We start from the raw sequence: 19,943 nt of genomic DNA on the forward strand, positions 1-19,943 counted from the left end.
TGCTAAGACAAAAAAAAAAAAAAAAAAAAAAAAAAAAAAAAGCCCAAATGAAAGAACAGATCAAAGCTCCAGAAAAAAATACAACTAAGTGACAAAAAGATAGCCAACCTATCAGATGCACAGTTAAAAGCACTGGTAATTAGGATGCTCACAGAAATGGTTGAGTATGGTCACAAAATAGAGGAAAAAGTGAACACTACGCTAAGTGAAATAAAGGAAAACATACAGGGAACCAACAGTGATGGGAAGGAAACTGAGATTCAAATCAATGGTTTGGACCAGAAGGAAGAAAGAAACATTCAACCAGAACAAAATGAAGAAACAAGATTTCAAAAAATGAAGAGAGGCTTAGGAACCTCTGGGACAACTTAAAACATTCGAACATCCAAATCATATGGGTGCCAGAAGGAGAAGAACAAGAGCAAGAAATTGAAAACATATTTGAACAAATAATGAAGGAGAACTTCCCTAATCTGGCAAAGGAAATAGATTTCCACAAAGACCAGGAAGTTCAGAGAGTCCCAAAGAAGTTGGATCCAAGGAAGCACAAACCAAGACACATCATACTTACATTACTCAAGATTAAAGATAAGGAGAGAATCTTCAAAGCAGAAAGACAAAATAAGACAGTTACCTACAAAGGAGTTCCCATAAGGCTATCAGCTGATTTCTCAGAAGAAATCTTGCAGGCAAGAAGGAGCTGGAAAGAAGTATTCAAAGTCTGGAAAGGCAAGGACCTACATCCAAGATGACTCTATCCAGCAAAGCTATCATTTAGAATGGAGGAGCAGATAAATTGCTTCCCATATAAAGTCAAGTTAAAGTAGTTTATCATCACCAAGCCCTCATTATGAAACGTTTAAAGGGACTTATCTAAGAAAAAAAGAAGATGATAAAAATATGAACAGTAAAATGACAACAAAACTCACAACTATCGACAACAAAACTAAAAACAAACTAAGCAAACAACTAGAACAGAAACAGAATCACAGAACTGGAGATCACATGGAGGGTTATCATCAGGGAATGGGAGTGGGGAATGGAGGAAGAGGTACAGGGAATAAGTAGCATAAATGGTAGGTAGAAAATAGACAAGGGGAGGTTAAGAATAGTATCAGAAATGTAGAAGCTAAAGAACTTATATGTACCACCTGTAAACATGAACTAAGGGGGTGGGGAATGACAGTGGGACATGGTGTGCAGGGAAGAGGAGAATAAGGGGAAGAAATGGACAACTGTAATAGCATAATCAATAAAATATATTTAAAAATAAAAATAAATAAAATTTAATTTTATTTTAAAAAGAAAAGAAAAGACAGTCTCTTCAATAAATGGTGAAAAACTTAATATTCACATGTAAAAGAATGAAACTAAACACACTATCTAATACTACTTACAAATATTAAAAATAGATTAAAGACGTAAATGTAAGACCTGAAACCATAAAAAACACTAGAAAAAAATAGGAAAAAAAAAAACTTCTGACCTGACTCTTATGCAATGATTTTTTTACTGTAGCACCTAAGACACAAGTAACAAAAGGAGCAGATGAACATCAAACTACAAAGCTTCTGCAGAGCAAAGAAACCACCAACTAAGTTGGAAGACAACCTATAGAATGAAAAATAAGTATTTGCACACCATATATCAGATAAGAATTCATATCCAAATATATGAAGAACTCATACAACTGAACAGCAAAAAGAAACAGATAATTCATTTTTTAAATGGGCAAAAGGACCTGAATAGACATTTTTCCAAAGAAGATATTCACATAGCCAACATGAAAAGGTGCTCAACATCACTAATCATTAGAGAAATACAAATCAAAATCACAGCAAGATATCACCTCATACCTATTAAAATGAACTGCCACCCAAAAAGAAAAGATATAACAAATGCTGGCCTAGACATGGAAAAAATAGACACTTGTGCACTGTTGGTGGGAATGCAGACGGTGCAGACACTATAAAAAACAGTGTGGACTTTCCTCAAAAAACTAAAAATAGAACTGCCATATGATCCAGTGATTCCACTTCTAGGAAAAATATCTGAGTGAATAAAATAACTATATTGAAGAGATGTGTACACCTCCATGTTCATTGGTGCACTTTCTACAATAGCCAAGAAATAGAAACAAAATAAGTGTCCACCATAGATGAATAGATTAAAAATATGTATAGTAAAGAAACCATCAACATAATGAAAAGACACCCACTGAATGGAACAACATATTCGACAATGAATAGGAGTTTAATTTCTAAAATATATGAAGAACTTATAAACCTGGCTGCGTTATAAACCTGGCTGAGCAACTGAGTAGCTCAGTTTGGTTGCAGTGTCATCCTGTACACCAAAAGGTTGCAGGTTCAATTTCCTCTTGGGGCACATAGAAAGGCAACCAATTGATGCCTCTCTCTCTCTCTCTCTCTCTCTCTCTCTCTTTCTTTCTCTCTCTCTCTGTCTCTCTCGCTCTCGCTCTCTCTCCCTCTCTCTCTCTCTGTCTCTCTCCCTCTCTCTCCACCCCCACCCTCTACTCTGTCTCTAAAATCAACAAAAACACATCTTCAGGTGAGGATTAAAAAAAAGAATGGCTATTATCAATACAGCAGCACATGAGTGCTGGTGAGGATATGTAGAAAAGTGAACCCTCCTGCACTGTGTGTGGGAATGCAGATTGGCACAGCCCATGTGGAATGCAGTATGGAGTCACCCCCAAAAAATTTTAAAAAAACTTTCTTTTGACCCAGCAATCTTACTTCTGAGAATATATCCTATGAATATATCCTATGAATATGAAACACTTCAAACAAATATATGCACCCTTATGATCACTGCAGCATTATTTGCCATCACCAAGATCTGAAAATGACCCAAGTGCCCATTAGCAGATGAGTGGATAAAAAAGCTATGGCACATTTACACAGTGGGACACTATTTGGCCATAAAAAAGGAAATCTTACCTTTTGTGACAGCATGGATGGACTGGAGATTATTATGCAAAGTGAAATAAGCCAGGCAGGGAAAGGCAAACACCATATGACTTCACTCATACGTGGAAACTAATAAAAAAATAAACTGATGAACAGAATACAAACAGAGGCATAGAAACATGAAACAATTTCTAGTGAAGATGGAGGTGTAGGTAGATACACTTTGCCTCCTCACACAACCAAAAGAAAACAAGAAATTTAAAAACAAAAAACAAGCTGATCTTCCAGACAATCAGACTCTATGGAAGTCCAACAGCCAAGGAGTTAAAAAAGAAACATTCACACAGACTGGTAGGAGGGGAATAGATGGGCAGTGAAGGAAACAGACGGGCAGTGAGGGCAAAGAGGCTGCCCCATATTCATGTGTGGATAAACTGGGAGGAACAACTAGGGAGCGAGACAGACCATGCAACTCAGGGTTCCAGCATTGGCAAAACAAAGCCTCAAAACCTCTGGCTGTCAAAACTTGTGGGGATTGTGTTGGTGGGCAAAACTGCCCATCTTTTGAAAGTAGAGTGAGAACCAAGCAAGCAGCATTGTTCCCTCTCTGGCCCCTCCGCCACATACAGTGCCACAACATGTCAAACTAGGTAGCCCCACCTGGGCAAATAACTAAGGCTCTACCCCTTACAATGTAACAGATGTGCTGAGACAAAGAAATATGACCCAATGAGAGAACATATCAAAGGTCCAGAAAAAGAACTAAGTGACAAGGAGGTAGCCAACCTATCAGATGCAGGGTACAAAACACTGGTAATCAGACTGCTCACAGAAATGGCTGAACATGGTTGCAAAATAAAGGAAGATTTGAAGACTATGCAAAGTGAAATAAAGAAAAATCCACAGGGAACCAACAGAGAAGGGAAGGCAGCTGGGGTTCAAATCAACAAATTGGAACAGATAGAAGAAATAAACATTCAACCAAAATAGAATGAAGAAACAAGAATTCAAAAAAATGATGAGAAGATGAGGAACATCTGGGACGGGTTTACATGTTCCAACATCCAAATCATAGGGGTGCCAGAAGGAGAACAAGAGCAAGAAATTGAAAACATATTTGAACAAATAATGAAAGAAAACTTCCCCAGTTTGGTAAAGGAAATAGACATACAAGTCTAGGAAGCACAGAGAGTCCCAAAGAAGTTGGATCCAAAGAAGCACACACCAAGGTACAACATACTTACATTACCCAAGGTTAAAGAAAATGAGAGAATCTTTAAAGCAGCAAAAGAAAAGGAGAAAGTTACTTACAAAGGAGTGCCCATAAGACTGTCATCTGATTTCTCAAAAGAAACTTTGGAGGCAAGAAGGGGCTGGAAAGAAGTGTTTGAAGTCATGAAAGGCAAGGACCTACATCCAAGATGACTCTATCCAGCAAAGCTCTCATTTAGAATGGAAGGGCAGATAAAGTGCTTCCCAGATAAGGTCAGGTTAAAGGAGTTCATCATCACCAAGCCCTTATTTTATGAAATGTTAAAGGGACTTATATAAGAAAAGAAGAAGATCAAAACAATGAACAGTAAAATGACAACAAACTCATAGCAATCAACAACCAAACCTAAAAAGAACAAAAACAAAGTAAACAACTAGAATATAAAGAGAATGCAGAAATGGAGATCACATGGAGAGTTATCAGCAGGGAGGGGGAGGGGGAAGAATAGGGGAAAAGGTACAGGGAATAAGAAGCATAATTCATAGAAACAAAATAGACAGGGGGAGGTTAAAAAATAATATAAGAAATATAGAAGCCAAAGAACTTACATGTATGATCCATGGACATGAACTGAGAGGGGGAATTCTGGAGGGAGGGGGATGTAGGGTGGAGGGAGGTAAAGGGGAGAAAAAAGAATGGGACAACTGTAACAGCATAACCATTAAAATATACTAAAAATAAGAAACATGGCTGGCAGCTGGCAGAGAGGAGGGGGTTGGAGGGCTGGGTGAAAAACAGTGAAGGGATTAAGATATGTATATAAAATCCATAGACATAGACAACAGTATGGTGATTGTCCAAAAGAAAGGGGGGTTCAGGGAGATGGAAGTGGGCAAAGAGGTATAAATGGGGACAGAAAGAGACTTTGCCAGGTTGATGAATGTACCATGCAGTGTGCAGATGTTTTATTTAGCTATGTACTCGACCCGTATGGTTTTATTAACCAATGTTATGCCAATAAATTCAATTTTAAAAAGAGTGGGATGGCATATGACTAGTTTTTAATTAAAAGAGTTAAAATAATTTGCCCTGGCTGGTGTGGCTCAGTGGATTAAGTGCCAGCCTGTGAACCAAAAGGCCATGGCTTCAATTCCCAGTCAGGGAGCAAGCCTGAGTTGTGGTCCAGGTCCCCAGTTGGGGGAGTACAAGTAGCAACCTCTCAACATACCTCTCACACATCAATGTTTCTCTCCCTTTCTTTCTCCCTCCCTTCTTCTCTTTCTAAAAATAAATAAATACAATCTTTTTAAAAATTAAAAAAATAATTTATGTATCAGAATATACATTTATGTCCAACATTATTTACTTCTATAGCTCAAAACTATTCCAAGAGTCCCAAATGAAAAACACCACACCCTGGATTTCTTAATAAAGGTGTATGCTTTTTGTCAGTATATTTTATTCAGAGCTATATAAGTATGGCATTCTAAAGGAGTTACTCTTTCTGTCTTCAGTAAGTCATTTGGTAGAAAAAGCATGGTCACTTGATAATTTTCTAAAGTAGAGAACCAGAATACAAGAAGAGGGGATAAATTGATAATAAAGGAAGTTCTCAATAAAAAAATTAAAATATGTGACAGCTCTGGCAGGTGTGGCTAAGTGGATTAGCACGAGCCTGAGAACCAAAAGGTTGCCAGTTCAATTTCTGGTCAGGGCACATGCCTGGATTGTGGGCCAGGCCCCCAGTTGGAGGTGTGTGAGAGGCAAGCACACATTGATGCTTCTCTTCCTCTCTTTTTCCCTCCCTTCCCCTCTCTCTAAAAATAAATAAATAAAATCTTTAAAAAGCATACATGGTATGTTTTTTACCACACTCATACACAATGGAATACTACTCAACCATTAAAAAGGAAGAAAACCCTGTCATTGGTGACAACGTAAATAAACCTGAGGGCACTATGCTAAGTGAAATAAGTCAAAGGAAGAAAGACAAATACTGTATGATCTCACTTATATGAAGGATTTAAAAAATCCTTAAACCAAACTCATAGGAAAAAAAAGAGCTCTGACTTGTGATTACCAGGGGTGAAGCTGGGAGCTAAGGTGGGGGAATTAAGTGAGGGTCGTCAAAGGCATAAAGTACAAATTTCCAGTTCAAAGATAAATAAGTACTAGGGATGTGATGTACAACATGACTGTTGTTGACACTGCTGTGTAAACTACTTTTGAAAGGTAAGAAAGTAAATACTAACAGTTCTCATCAAATGAAAACAACCATTTTTCATAAGTACACAAAGTGATGGGTATTAACTACACTTATTGTGGTAATCATTTCAAAATATAGGTATGTCAATATATATCAGGTGCTGCACACCTGAAACTTCACAGGGTTGTATGTCAATTACATCTCAGTAAAACTAAAATAGAAATAACTGCCTGTTGTTTAAGCCATTCTGTGGGTACTTTGTTACAGCAGCCCTAGAAAACCAACACATAGAGTGTGTAGAGATTGTTGGGTGGGTGGACAGACAGATAGATGTTTAAATACTTCTGTCTGGAAGTTTTCTCATCAGCCTGTTGTAAAGGGTTCTCTCAGAAGTGGGCTGAGAAGACACTGTCACTTCTTACTTTGTGGATCCAAGTCTTACTTCCATCATTTCCAGTCCAGCACACAGGAAGCCTAGGAGACAGCACTCCCCACTAACAACAAGTTAAAAGGAGAAAAACATAAAACAGACAAATCCATAATTCCTCTTTGATCTGTAAGAGATGTGAGGTCACAGGACAAACCACTGCCCCAAAAGGGGAGAGGCAGAGAACCTCACTTGTTGGATCGGAAGACTCTGCGGAGACAGCGCTTGGGTAGGGGCCCTGAACTGTGGCCTGCCGGCTGGAGGCTCGGTGTGGACAGTCAGAGAGACAAAACGCCACGGGCCCAGTCACAGAGGCCCTCTGCTTTTGTAAGTTTTACCTCCAGGAGTTCAATGAAACCCTCACAGTGACCTTCAGATAAAAATCCCTTTGTGCTTTTAGCAGGAGGAGGGGGAAAAGAACTCCATTCCTCTTAACAAGACTTGTTCACAGAAGAGACTGGTTACCCAAAGCCTGCCCTGCTGGGATATTGTCACAGCTTAACTGGCCTCGGGGAAAGGAATCCTCGGTGCAAGCCCATGTGGGGACCTGTTTCACCTAACAGGGCAGGGAATGGGAACTGTGATGCGGGAGTCCCAGTCCAGAGGCCCAGGGTCACCAAGGACTGAAACCTAATCCTAGGGTAACAGATGCATCCCACTCCACACCTCAACGCTGTGTAACTAAAGGCCTATTTACAGGAGTTCCTTTACCACATACAGCATGTCTGGCTATCAAGAAAAAATTACAAGACATAGTAAAAGGCAAAAAATCAAAGTTCAAAGAGACAGAAAAAATCAGAACCAGACTCACATATTACAGCACTGTTAAAATGAACAGATCAGATACTTAAAACAAGTACAATTAATACACTAAGGGTCCTAATGCATAAAGTAGACAACATGCAAGGACTGACAATGTGAGCAGAGAGAAGGAAATTCTGAGAAAGAACCAAAAAGATATGTTAGAGATAAAAATCATTGTAACAGAAATAAAGAATGCCTTTGATGGGATTAACAGGAGACTGTAAATGACTGAGAAAAAACAATCTCTGTGCTTTAGGATTTTAATACAAATTTTCAAAGCTGAAAAAGTTAACAGGAAATAAAAACACTGGAAAAAAAAGAACAGAATATCCAAGAACTGAGAAGCAACAATAAAAGTCCATGTATGGGTATAACATACACACAATGGGAATTCCAGAAGAAGGAAAAGGACAGAAAGGAACAAAAGAGACATGTAAGGCAATAATGGCCAAAAACTTCCCCACAATTAATGTGATACCCCTAACCACAGATCTAGGTAGCTCAGAGAACATCAAGCAGCATAAAATGCAAAATAAACAAACAAAAACCTACAGCTAGGCATATCATTTTTAGAATATAAAAATTCAAATGTAAAAGAAAAATCTGAGAGAAGCCAGACAAGGAATAATCCTTGTCTATTGAGGAGCAAATATAAGAATTACATCTGACTTCTCAGAAATCTTGTGAACAAGAAGAGAATGAAGTGAAATATTTAGTGCGGACAGAGAAAAAAACCCTAAAAGTCTATACCCTGTGAAATTATCCATAAAAAATGAAAAAGAAACAGACTTTCTCAAACAAAAAAAAAATGAGGAAAACTGTTGCCAATAAACCCACCTTGCAATAGGTATTTTTTTAAAGTTCTTTACAGAGAAGTAAAATAATATAGGTTAAATGCACATAAAGAAAGAAAGCATCAGAAACAAATAAAGGGAAGGTAAAATAAAAATTTTTGTCTTTCTTATTCTTAACTGATCAAACAGATAGCATCGTGTTCAATATAATGATAATAGAAAAAATGTATTCAATTATTTATACTGATGTGTAAATATATACTCATATAGAAGTGAAATTAATGACAGCCATGATACAAGTAACAGGAGAGAGGAACTAGGACTATTTTGTTATTATAAAGTATCCATACTACCTGTGAAGCAATAGAAGATTATTTGAAAGTGTTTCTTGCTAGTGTGGCTCAGTGGACTGAGTGCCAGCCTGGGAACCAAAGCATCGCCAGTTCAATTTCCAGTCAGGGCACAAGCCTGGGTTGACAGCCAAAGTCCCCAGTAGGGGGTGCATGAGAGGCAACCACACATTGATGTTTCTCTCTCCCTCCCCCTCTGTCTAAAAATAAATAAAACCTTTTTATAAAAAGATTATTTGAAAGTGGACTTAAATTAGTTGTAAGTGTATATCAAAAAGTCTAGGGTAGCCACTAAAAAAAAAGAAATATAATATATACTAAGAAAAGAAAGACAGTAAAATCATATAAATACTCAATTAAAACCACAAAAGAAAAAAAGAGGAAGACAAAGATAGGACCAAAGAACAAGGGAAACAAATAGAAAACAGGAATAAATATGGTAGATATGAATCCAACTATATAAATAGTTACTTTGAGTATTAGTGGTGTAAATAAACCAATTAAAAGACAAATATTGTAGAGTGAACAAAAAACAAGACCCAACTACATGTTATCTACATGAAACCCACTTTAAATGTAAAGATACAGACAGATTAAAACTGAAGAGATGGAAAAAATAAAAGTAAAGTGATAGAGAAAAATATACCATGCTAACACACACACACACACACACAGTAGAATATTATTCAGCCTTTAAAAAGGAAATCCTGCCATCTGTAACAACATGGATGAACCCAGGGGATATTATGCTAAATGAGGTAAGTCAGACAAAGTAAGACAAGTGTTGCATGATCACACATACATGTGGAATCTAAAAAGAGAAGGCAAACTCGTAGTAACAGAGTTGAGTGGTCATTACTGGGGCTGGTGGTGAGGGAGGGAGACTTTGGTCAAAGGGCAGAAACCCTGGGTTAGAACACCAGTACTCTGGAGACCTGTGTGCAGCATGATGGCTGTAGTCGATAGCAATACATTGTATGCCTGCTATTTGCTAAGAAAGTAGAGCTCAAGCATTGTTACCACAAAGAGAAAGGTAAGGTTGTGAGGTGATGAACCATTTGTGGAAGTTAATTCACAATGTATACATATACATATCAAAACATCATGTTGTACTTATTATTAAGTGTATATGATTTTTATTGGTCCATCATACCTCAATAAAGCTTGGAATATTTTTTTAAATAAAGCAGAAATGGCTATATTAATTTTGGGCAGCACAGCCTTCACAGCAACAAAAGTTGTCAGGGATAAAGTGGGCCATTACACGATACAAGGAGTCAGTTCTCCAAGACCACATAACAATTCCTCCTTTCAGCTGTTCTGAGACCTTATTTCTAACATGGGGGAGGGGCACCCACATCAACAAACAGTTCTCAGATATAAGCAGGGTGTCCAAAAATTCAACTCAGTTCTGACACTATCTGCCCAGAGACAATATCAGATTCTGCAGGCTGCGGCTCAGTCCTGCAAGCCTGCACACCACCTGGCTGCCTTCAGGAGCCAGCTGCATCATCACCTCTGACTGACCAGTTGTAAATCAGAGGGTCCCACAACCTCTCCTTGGGTTTAATTAATGTGCTAGACTGGCCACAGAACTCAGAGAAACGTGTTACTTACTAGATCACCAGTTCACTATAAAGGGATAATGTTAGTCTCTGCAGCTAGTAAAGGATTAACAAAGAGAAGAGAGAAAACTGGCTTAGCCTGATGAAGTTGAGAAAATACAGTTTCACAGACACTCCAGGGAATAGCTGGAATTGCCCCATCAAATGGATTAACCTGAGTGGGCAGAAAACACTAGGTTTCCAATCATCCCAGGAGACAAGTGGCCAGTTCCCCCAGATTAACAGGGGGAAGGAAGAGATGCATGAGGAGGTCCTTCTACTATGAGGCAGGTGCTGTAGGAGCCAAGATGGCAAGCCTAAAGGATAGGAGACACACCTGAGAAAATCTGGGGAAAAGATTGGATAGGATTGGGTAGGATAAGGATGCAAGCCCAGGAAAAACCAAAAAAGAAATTGGCCAATTGGAAAGAAAGCCTGCTCTCTCCCAAGCCTAAGGAAATACAGGGAAGCCTGGAAAAGGCCCCAGCCTCTTTAGCAGCTACACAGGCTAAAGTGTAGCACCCATCAAGGGCTGGATGGGGACAGAGGCTAAGCTAGATTACTGGAGCCTCAGATGCCAGGGTAATGGACCCAGGCCCTCCTCCTGGGCTTGGTGGGGACAAGTGTGAACCTGCAGCCCTGGGCATTGGGACCAGTACCCCCAGCCCCCGACAGCAGAACTCTCAGGAGCAGAACCAATGCACAGAACCCAACATTGTAGCCCTGTCAGGATAAGAACTCCCTCCTACTGCAGTGGCCACATCGCGCAGCAGTGGTCACACTGTACTGCTATAGCCACATCATACAATAGTGGCCACATTGTACTGAAGTGGCCACATCATGCAGCAGTGACCACATTGTGAAGAAGTGGCCACATTGTGTAGCAATGGTTGACTTGCATAGAAGTGTTCACACATAAAACAGGTGACTATCCCCATAAATATTTTAGAAGCAAGTGGAGAATTGGGAGGCACAATCTGTTTGATTTCATTTGACTCTGAGTCTCCAACTCTACAGTCATAAATACCTTACTAGCAGTAGGTAGTATATTCAAACCCTGTCAGAAATTGTCTCCTTTGTTCTCTACCCTCAAATCTGAGCAATCCCAACATTTCCCAATAATGCAACTTTGAAAAGAAGTTGCTTTTCTACTGAGACACTATGAACACTTACCCCAGTTTCTGCAGCTTACATTGTGGATGCTTGGCTTTTTCACATAGCATTCTAACTCCCAAGTCGCCCAGGGCATTTTCCCCCAGGTAGAGTCTGGTCAGGGACGGGCTGGTGGTCAGGATGGATGCGAGATCCACACAGCAGGCCGACGTGAGACAGCAGTTGATCAACCTTCAGCAGAGATGGCAGAATGCCAACATACCCGTCACCCACTCTGCTGTGAACCCAGAAGCATGTATCCCATCACCACCTCTAGTCCAAGCCACACAGGGGGAGAGTGCACCCAAGCTCTGTAATAGCTTTTGATTTCCTTTTCTGCTTGTCACCTTCTAAGCCCACAAGCTTCTTCAACATCTTCCCAGCTCCCAACATTTATTATTGTGTTGAATATGCACAACATACAACTTGCCATTGTAAAGTAACCCTTTCTAACTGTACAGCTCAGTGGCATTAAGTACATTCATTTTGTTATGCAGCCATCCCCACAGTCCATCTCCAGAGCTTCTCCATCTTCCTAAACTGACACGCTGTGCCCAAGAAATAAGAATTCCCAGTTCCCTTCCCCCAGCCCCTGGCACCCACCCTTCTACTTTTTGTCTCTATGACTCAGATCACTCTAGGGGCCTCATTCGTGCAAGTGGATCATACAGAATTTGTCCCGTTGTGTCTGGCTTATTTTACTTAGTATAATGTCCTCAAGGTTTTCCCATGTTGCGCCATGTGTCAGAATTCCTTTTAAGACTGTATTTGTGTATATATCACATTTTGAAATCTATTTATCCATCGATGGGCACTTGGGGTGCCTCCGCCCTTTAGCTATTGCAAATAACACTGCTGTGGACATGGGTGTACAAATATCTGTTTGAGAGCCTCATTTCAACTCTTTGGGATAGATCCCCAGACTTGAAATGGCTAAGTCATTTGGTAATTCTATGTTTAATTTTTTTTAAGGAACTGACACACTGGTTTCTGCAGCAGCTGGGCCATTTAACATTCCCACCAGCTACGTGTGAGGTTTCTAATTTCTCCACATTCTCGCCAACACATGTTGTTTTCTGTTTTGGTTTGGTTTGGTTTGGTTTATAATCACCACCTAATGGGTGTAAATCAATCCAATCATTTTCAAGTGCTTTATTTTCTTCTTTGAAATCCAAGTTGCGAAAGGCCACATAGACGATCAGGCGTCTGCATTGCTTCAGCACCGCCTACCCTGGTCAGTGCAGAGACCAGGGGCCTGTCTAGAGTCCTAAGACCCTTCTAGAGCAGTGCTTACATTGGCTGTGTATTTTCAGCAGGGCTGTGAATACCTTAAAAGAAACATAATTCCTTTTACCGAGTTTCCCTTCCAGGGCTCAGTATGTGGCCTTTCCCCCAGCAACACTACCTGCCCGACACCCAGAGGCGAGCCAAGGCTGACCGTCCACACACAAGCGCCCAGACTGCAGCTCACTGAAGCCTCAGCTCACTCACCACAGTTTCTCCAGGGGGCAGAAGGCACACCGCAGTCCCACACACAGGAGCCGAAGCCCGAGATGCGTCAGGGCATTGTGGCTCAGGTCCAGCTCCAACAGCTTCGTGGAGCCACTCAGCGTGGTGGCGAGGTGGGAGCAGCAGCGGTGGGAAAGGCGGCACCGCCTCAACCTGGGGCCAAGCACATGAGCAGAATGCACATCACCTGTGCTGCCTCCCATCTGCGCGCCTGTTTGGAGCCCAAACAGGGGCCCTTGTGTTCTCATGTAACAAAGGGAAATCATAATGAAGTTTTTGGGAAAGTGTCATCTTATCTGAATCTGAACATGGCCCAAGACATAGGGAAGGGTCACACTGCTGAGCCCCAGGCAGTGGACTCTCTTCCTCAATAATGGTCAAGTCTCAAATACACCAGCAGCACGTTCCTGTTCTGTAAGTAAAAAGGGCAGTGAACTCACACAGACGCTGAGCTCTAGAGGGGTCTTCACCTTCTCTCTGCCGACCTCATCCTGCTGCTCTGCTCAGTGCTTCAATCCCGGACCCCATCCACATAGAGGGAGCAAGCAGCTGATTCTTGATTTGCTTTACACTGACGCATGTGCACACATTCACACACATGCTCACATCACACATGCGCATGCACGTGCACACACACACTACAACAATAACAATGATTTGTCCTTGTTGTAGGAACAAGAACAATAAACAGCTCAGCTCCTTTCCAGGCCAGCAGCACAGCTGCCCCAGAGCTTTCTAGACCACCTCCCTTCCTGTCCCCACCTCCACACCAGCTCCAGGAGAAAGTGGACAGTTAAACCTGTATTTACCTGCAAAGCACCTCATCACCACCCATGTGTCCCTGCTCATGTCTCTGTCCCTGGAATCCCACAGGGGCACCCACAGGGACAATGGGGATAGGAGCAGCGGTGGTGGGGGCTGGGGGGGGGGGGGGTGCAGTTAGAAGCAGAGGTTTGGAAGTGCCAAACCCAGTCAGAGCCTTCAAAGCCAAAATTGCAACCATTTGTAATTTATCAAAAGAGCAAAAGCATTTAAGCGAATGGAATATCATGATGAAAATAGAATCATCCCTCTGATTTCTGCCCTGACAAGGGTTGGAGGGAAGCAAACAGCCATTCTCCCTTCAGTGCGTACTTCTGAGCAGAAACATGCACCGAGACACCACTCAGGCACTGCGGGGACAGCAGCCAAACCCACCCAAATCCTGCCCTGGGAAGCCACTGGTCTTGGAAGCAATCACACTGTCCAGGCAAGTGGCTGTGGTTGTTGGGCCTGAGCTCGTGGAGTGAGGATGAGGAAAGGGGACCATGGCTTATAAACAAGGTAAAGCTGAGAAGACTGGGGATGGGGTGGGTATGATGAACAAGACAGAAGGGCAGGAAGGCATTCAAGTGTTGGGCTGGTCACCATGTGGATGTGTTATGGAACAGGGCTATAGGGATGGCCCAAACACCACGTGCTCCACCTGCCCATACAAGCCTGATCTGTGGGTGGGCTCAAAGCATGCACTCAGAACAAAGCTACTGGGGGTTCCTGGGGACAAGTCAATCCACACAAAATGTGCTGAGGGGCTCCAGCCTTCTCTGTATGCAATGAAACTCTCAGACTCCCACCCATAAGCATGATCTGTGAGGACATGAAAGATACTGGAGATCATACCTTTTTATCACCACCAGCAGATGACCTGTTTTCAGTCCCCTTTTGTCCCTCTCTATCTGATGTTTCCCAAGTAACCGGACTCCAATCCATTCTGCCTTCTCCCTTGTCATGGCCTGAACTGTGTCCCCCACAAAAAAAAAAAATCATACAGTGACATCTTAACCTCTAGGACCTCAGAATGTGGCTGCATTTGGAGATGGGGCCTTTAAAGGAGGGAGTTAACATGAGGTTGCTAGAGTGGGCTCTAATCTGACACACCTGGCATCCTTTTACAACAAGGAGACAGACCTGCACAGGCCTGGAAGAAGACACCAGCCACAACAGAGGGGACAGGCCTCAGAGGGAGCTGGCCCTCCCCACACCTTCACCTCACACTTCTGGCCTCCAGGGCTGTGGGAAATAAGTGTCCATTGTTTAAGCCTCCAGACTGTGGCACAGTGTGATGGAGGCCATAAGAAACCAAGAACCACAGATCTGGCCCCTGACATCTTCGTCCAGTCCCCTCTCTCTCTCTCTCTCTCTCCCCCTCCTCTCTCAATCTGTCACACACACACACACAGGTCCTTACCACAATCTCTGAATGTTACAGCCAGGATTCTGGAGCATTTCACACAGTATCTTCACCCCTGTGTCCCCCAGAGGATTGTCACTGAGGTTCAGGTCCGTGAGGTTCTGCTTCGTGCTCAGGACAGAGAAGAGGCCCTGGCAAAAATTGGAAGTGAGACAGCAGTTCGCCACCCTAGAAATTGGGAGGAAGGAGTAAAGTTAAGAAAATCAGCCTGTGAGAACAGCAAATGATCTAAGGGGCGAGGAATGGCTGGCACTCGCTGAGACAACAGCCTCCCAGAGGTGAGAAATGAGTCAAGAACCATAGGCTGTCCACCGAGGAGGGGTGGGGCCAGGGGCCTGGGTTGAGACCACTCTGAGCATAACACAGAGACAGTGTGAGCCTGTGACTTTGGCTGACTGCAAACTCCCGGTGGTCTTCCCTCAAGTGCCCCCCCCCCACCCACTGCCAGTCCCCATGACTGAGCTGTCCCTCTACTAAGTGACACAGAGAGCAGTTCTCACCCTGGCTGCCTGAGGGTGGCAGAAGTGTTCTCAAAGGTCCCTAGGCCAGGCAACACCCTGGGAATAATGTGGACCAGACTCATCAGTACTTCCAAGACTTCCAATGCGCAGTCTCATTCAAATACAGATTCTAACTCCACGGGTCTAGGGTTGGGCCAGCACTTCTAACTGGCACTGGGTGGGTGCCCCTGCCGTGGTCCCTAGAAGGTTCTAAAACACACGAAGCAAGCACCTGCCCTCAGAGGAAGGGAGCTGGGATCTGGAGAGATAACGGCAGGCTTTCCACCCCATGTGTCACTCTGAGTCTCTATGAGCTTCCTCACAGCTGTGCAGGCTTGGTCAGGCCTCTTGTTTTCTCGCCCTTGCTTCTAGAGCTCCAGTGAGTGGATCTCCTTCTCCCACTCCCTCTCTCCACCTCCCCTATCTTCTTTCTAGCTATTCTAAACTACGTGCCCCCATGGAAACATATCTTGCTTTCCCACCTCCCACCCTCCAAGCCTTCTCACACCCCATCCTTCAGGAGCAGCTGGCTGGGGGCTCCCCCTCTCGGAGCCTCAGGTGCACTCTGAAAGTGTTCTTGCCGTAGCCCAGTTTCCTCAGTCTGCCTGAGACTCCCAACTGTCCCCACAAAGGAACCTTAAGTTTCTGTGAGAGGACCTGGATCTTAGCCACTGCCGAAACCCCAGGGGTGGTCCTTGGAAACCAAACAATAAAGGTGCTGGGGAGGCAGAGAAAAGAAGTTGAAAATCATTGCTGCTGATGGAAGGGTCCATCCTTCATTCTCCTTAATTTTATCTGTGTCTAGTGCCTCCTACAGAGGCCATTCTGTGCCCTCACAGAGCAACTGCCTCCCCACAGCTTCTGGGGCTGTGGTAGTCCCTGGAGGGGACTTCAAAAGTCAGGTAACAGCTGCTCCACTGCCCACCAGTGCAGCCTTGAGTGCCCAACCTCTGCACATGGGCAAGCAGACCCTGAAGGTGGCACTGCTGGTGGTGCTGCTGATGGCTGCCTGGTTGCAAGCACAGTGTGGGGCCTTGAAGCGCTCTCTCCCCTCTAGCACTGTTTTCCTCAGTTTCCCCTTGTCACGTTTGTGCAATGAAGCCCTGTCCCTCCCCATTGTCTCCTGCACACACTCTTCCTCAGAACACATTCATGTGTTGTTCTCATCAGACTCACTGTCCAAACTCCTCTCCCTCCTCTCCGCTGACCCCCACACCCCATCCCCACTCTGTCAAGTCACAGACTTCACCCAGAGAAACCTCCCCCAGTGTCCAGCATGGAGGGCCCTCTGTCCTCTGTGATCCTGGGGTAGAGTCACTGGGCCGCATTTGCCTCTTTGGTATTGACTCGCTGTTACCACAATAGAGCCCCAAGTGGACTGCAAGGAAGTTGAGTTTACAAACATTTTTATTCAGTTCCCCATTGCTTCCTTGGCTTTTTCTCATCCCACTTATCCAGCTACCCTTGTTCTACTGGTCAGTCTCTGCCAATGAAGGGATCTACTGGAGATGGTGGTGGCTGCAGTATTGCAGAGCTGTGGCAATTGCATTTGAAAGACAGCTGAGAAGTGGGGAGAAGGAGAAAGTGCCAAGAGAAAGGTGGTGAAAAAGTGGAGGGCAGGCTCTACTGCCTGCCTGAATCCAGTCTCCTTACCGATGAGAGGAGGCTGAATGAGGGCCTGGGATGACACACTGGTCCACGTTGGAGTGTCGAGATGCCTCCTCCTCCTCCTCTTCCTCCTCCTCTTTAGGTGAATTATGGAGCCACCTCAGGGAAAGAAATTGCAAACTGGGACAGTTCTTGATGCAGAAAGAAGAAACCACGTGGTCCATTCTGGTGGAGAGACTGATCTCCATTCTGGGGAAGTGGCACATGGCCCTACGCACAAAGTCTGCCTCCTGCATCTCGTACAAGCAGTAGAACAGCTCCAGCTGGCTGGGCTGCATCCGCAGGGTTGGGGCCTTGGCTTGGGCCTCGATCCACCTCAGCAGCTCCAGCCTGATGTGCTGGGAGATCTTACAACTCAGCTTCTTCTCCAAGTAGGAGGTTCTCTCCTGGTTTATGAGGCCAAAGAGGAAACGGACAACAAAAATCAAATACCCCTTTTCAAACTTGCCGTAGTTTTCAAGAAGGACTCTCACATCTCGGCTGGGGAGCTCACAAGGACTCTGCAGTGTGTTCTTGGTCCCCTGCTGCTCCTCCTCTTCCAGCAAGTAGTACATGGCAGCAAAGAACTCCTGGAAAGTCATGTGTATGAAGCTGTAGAACTTCTCACAGTCCACCTCCTTCTGGAATAGGTTCACCCTCAGGAACCCAGACACATCAGCCTTCTGCAGGCCGTGGTTCCTGAGGTCACTCTCCTCAAACAGGATCTTCTGATTCCAGATTCCATCCGCAGCCAACGAGCAGAGGCCCCGAAGGTTGGTGGAGATGTGCTGCCTCTGGCTCCCTGCTCGAGAATGCAACAGGCTGGAGAGGAAGAAGATATACACTGCTGTGGTGGTCTTGGAGGTCTGGGTGAGACTCTTGCCACTGTCCATCTGCTGTTTCAGCCCGGTGCACACAATCCAGCAGACCAGGGGGATGAAGCACATGGTGAAGAGGACATCATTCTCCTGGATCAGCCTAAAGGCTTCCCAGGCCTGCTGCTCATCAGAGAAGTATTTGAAGAAATATTCCTTCTTCTTGGCCTCTGAGAAACCCAGGATCTCCACGTGCCGTGGACGGTCCAGCAGATGGTGCAGCTTCTCTAGGGCCACAGGCCTCGTGGTGATGAGCAGTGAGACCTCAGGGAGCAGCTTCTTTCTGATGAGGCTGCTTAGGACAATGTCCACACGCTGCACCTCCTGCCAGTCTACACAGAGTACCTCTGCATGCTCGTCGAAGGCCCCCTGCAGCTCGTCAAAGCCATCCATGAGGAAGAGGATCCTGGCTGGCTTCCTCATGATCTTGCATAGGGGAGGGTTGGGGTCAGGGCAGCAGCTAGCCATCAGGTCCCCCAGGCTCCTGCATGTCCCCAGGCTCACCTCCCGGCAGTGGATGTAGAACAGGTAGTCAAACCTGTCTTGGTAAAGTTTCTCTGATGCCCAGTCTAGCATGATCTTCCTGGCCAGGATTGTCTTCCCGATGCCCGCTGAGCCCTGGAACACCACCGTGTGCACGGGCTCTGAGTGCGGGTCCTCGGGCTCAAACAACAGCTCCAAGTTCATGGAACTCAGAGGGCTATCCTGCATCTGGGCCACAGTCCTGCCGATGGCCATGAATTCCTGCTCCCGTTCCTGCTGGCTCGGGTACTCTTTGACGAGCCGCAGCCTGGTGTAGCGCTTATAGAGGTTCACACTCTCTCCCAGACGGGCATTCCTGTCTTTGATGCACTGGAATCTGCTTCTCACATGATTTCTGTATTTCTTACAGTAATCTGTGGCAGAGACAGAAAGTGAGACTCTGGGAGAAGCCCAAGCACGTCCCCCTCAGATGAGCTCTCTGCAGAGACCTGTCATCCCTAGGGAGTGGTGACTGGAGCTAAGAAATGGGGATGCAGTTCCTCCCCGTGACTGGGTATAATTCTGGGATGTCAACATTTTTCTACACACAGTTGAGCAGAACAGCCAAAAGCCTGGGTACTGCCCCCAACCAGAAAATCATTTTTTTAAAGATTTTATTTATTTTTAGAGAGAGGGGAAGAGAAAAAGAAGGAGAGGGAAATATCAATGTGTGGTTGCCTCTCACACATCCCATACTGGGGACCTGGCCCACAACCCAGGCATGTGCCCTGACTGGGAATTGAACTGGTGACCCCTTGGTTCCCTGGCCAGTGCACAAGCCACTAAGCTACACCAGCCAGGGCCAGAAAATCATTTTAATGTAATGTTACTCCCTTAGGTAGTCCGAAACCCATGCCTTTTAAAATCCAAAACTCTCAATGGTCTCCCCTTGGTTTGGGTACTGCAAGGAGCCAGGTAAACATGTACTGTGTCCTCAGCTATCAGGATTTCCTGAACAGGGCCTTTGCACCTCAAGGACCAGGAGCCCTCCAGGCAACCAGCTCCCAGCTTTCCAAAGCCTCCCAGAACGAATCTCCAAACCAAGTGAAAAGCACCACCCCCATGGTTACCTTTCTTTTTTTTGCAAATAGAGATTCTGGAAAGGTACCCCAATAAGCCCATCCATTCCTCTTCAAGGCTGTCTTCCCGGCACACCACAGACACATGTGCACCTTCT

The 19,943-nt window shown here is 44.4% G+C and overlaps 1 protein-coding gene across 1 annotated transcript in view; it reads right to left on the bottom strand.

Annotated features, from left to right (window-relative positions):
• NLRP3 (NLR family pyrin domain containing 3) overlaps positions 1–19,943 on the bottom strand; it is a 39,983-nt gene that overhangs the window by 14,645 nt on the left and 5,395 nt on the right. Inside the window, exons 2-6 of the mRNA XM_028534392.2 lie at positions 19,837–19,941; positions 17,376–19,140; positions 15,220–15,390; positions 12,975–13,145; positions 11,505–11,675 (exon numbers count right to left, since the gene is read on the bottom strand). Of these exons, the coding sequence (XP_028390193.1) occupies positions 11,505–11,675; positions 12,975–13,145; positions 15,220–15,390; positions 17,376–19,140; positions 19,837–19,941 (2,383 nt within the window). The remainder of the gene's footprint in view (positions 1–11,504; positions 11,676–12,974; positions 13,146–15,219; positions 15,391–17,375; positions 19,141–19,836; positions 19,942–19,943) is intronic.

The sequence above is a fragment of the Phyllostomus discolor genome, chromosome 8 (genome assembly GCF_004126475.2).
Source record: "Phyllostomus discolor isolate MPI-MPIP mPhyDis1 chromosome 8, mPhyDis1.pri.v3, whole genome shotgun sequence".
NCBI classification, from domain to species: Eukaryota; Metazoa; Chordata; class Mammalia; order Chiroptera; family Phyllostomidae; genus Phyllostomus; species Phyllostomus discolor.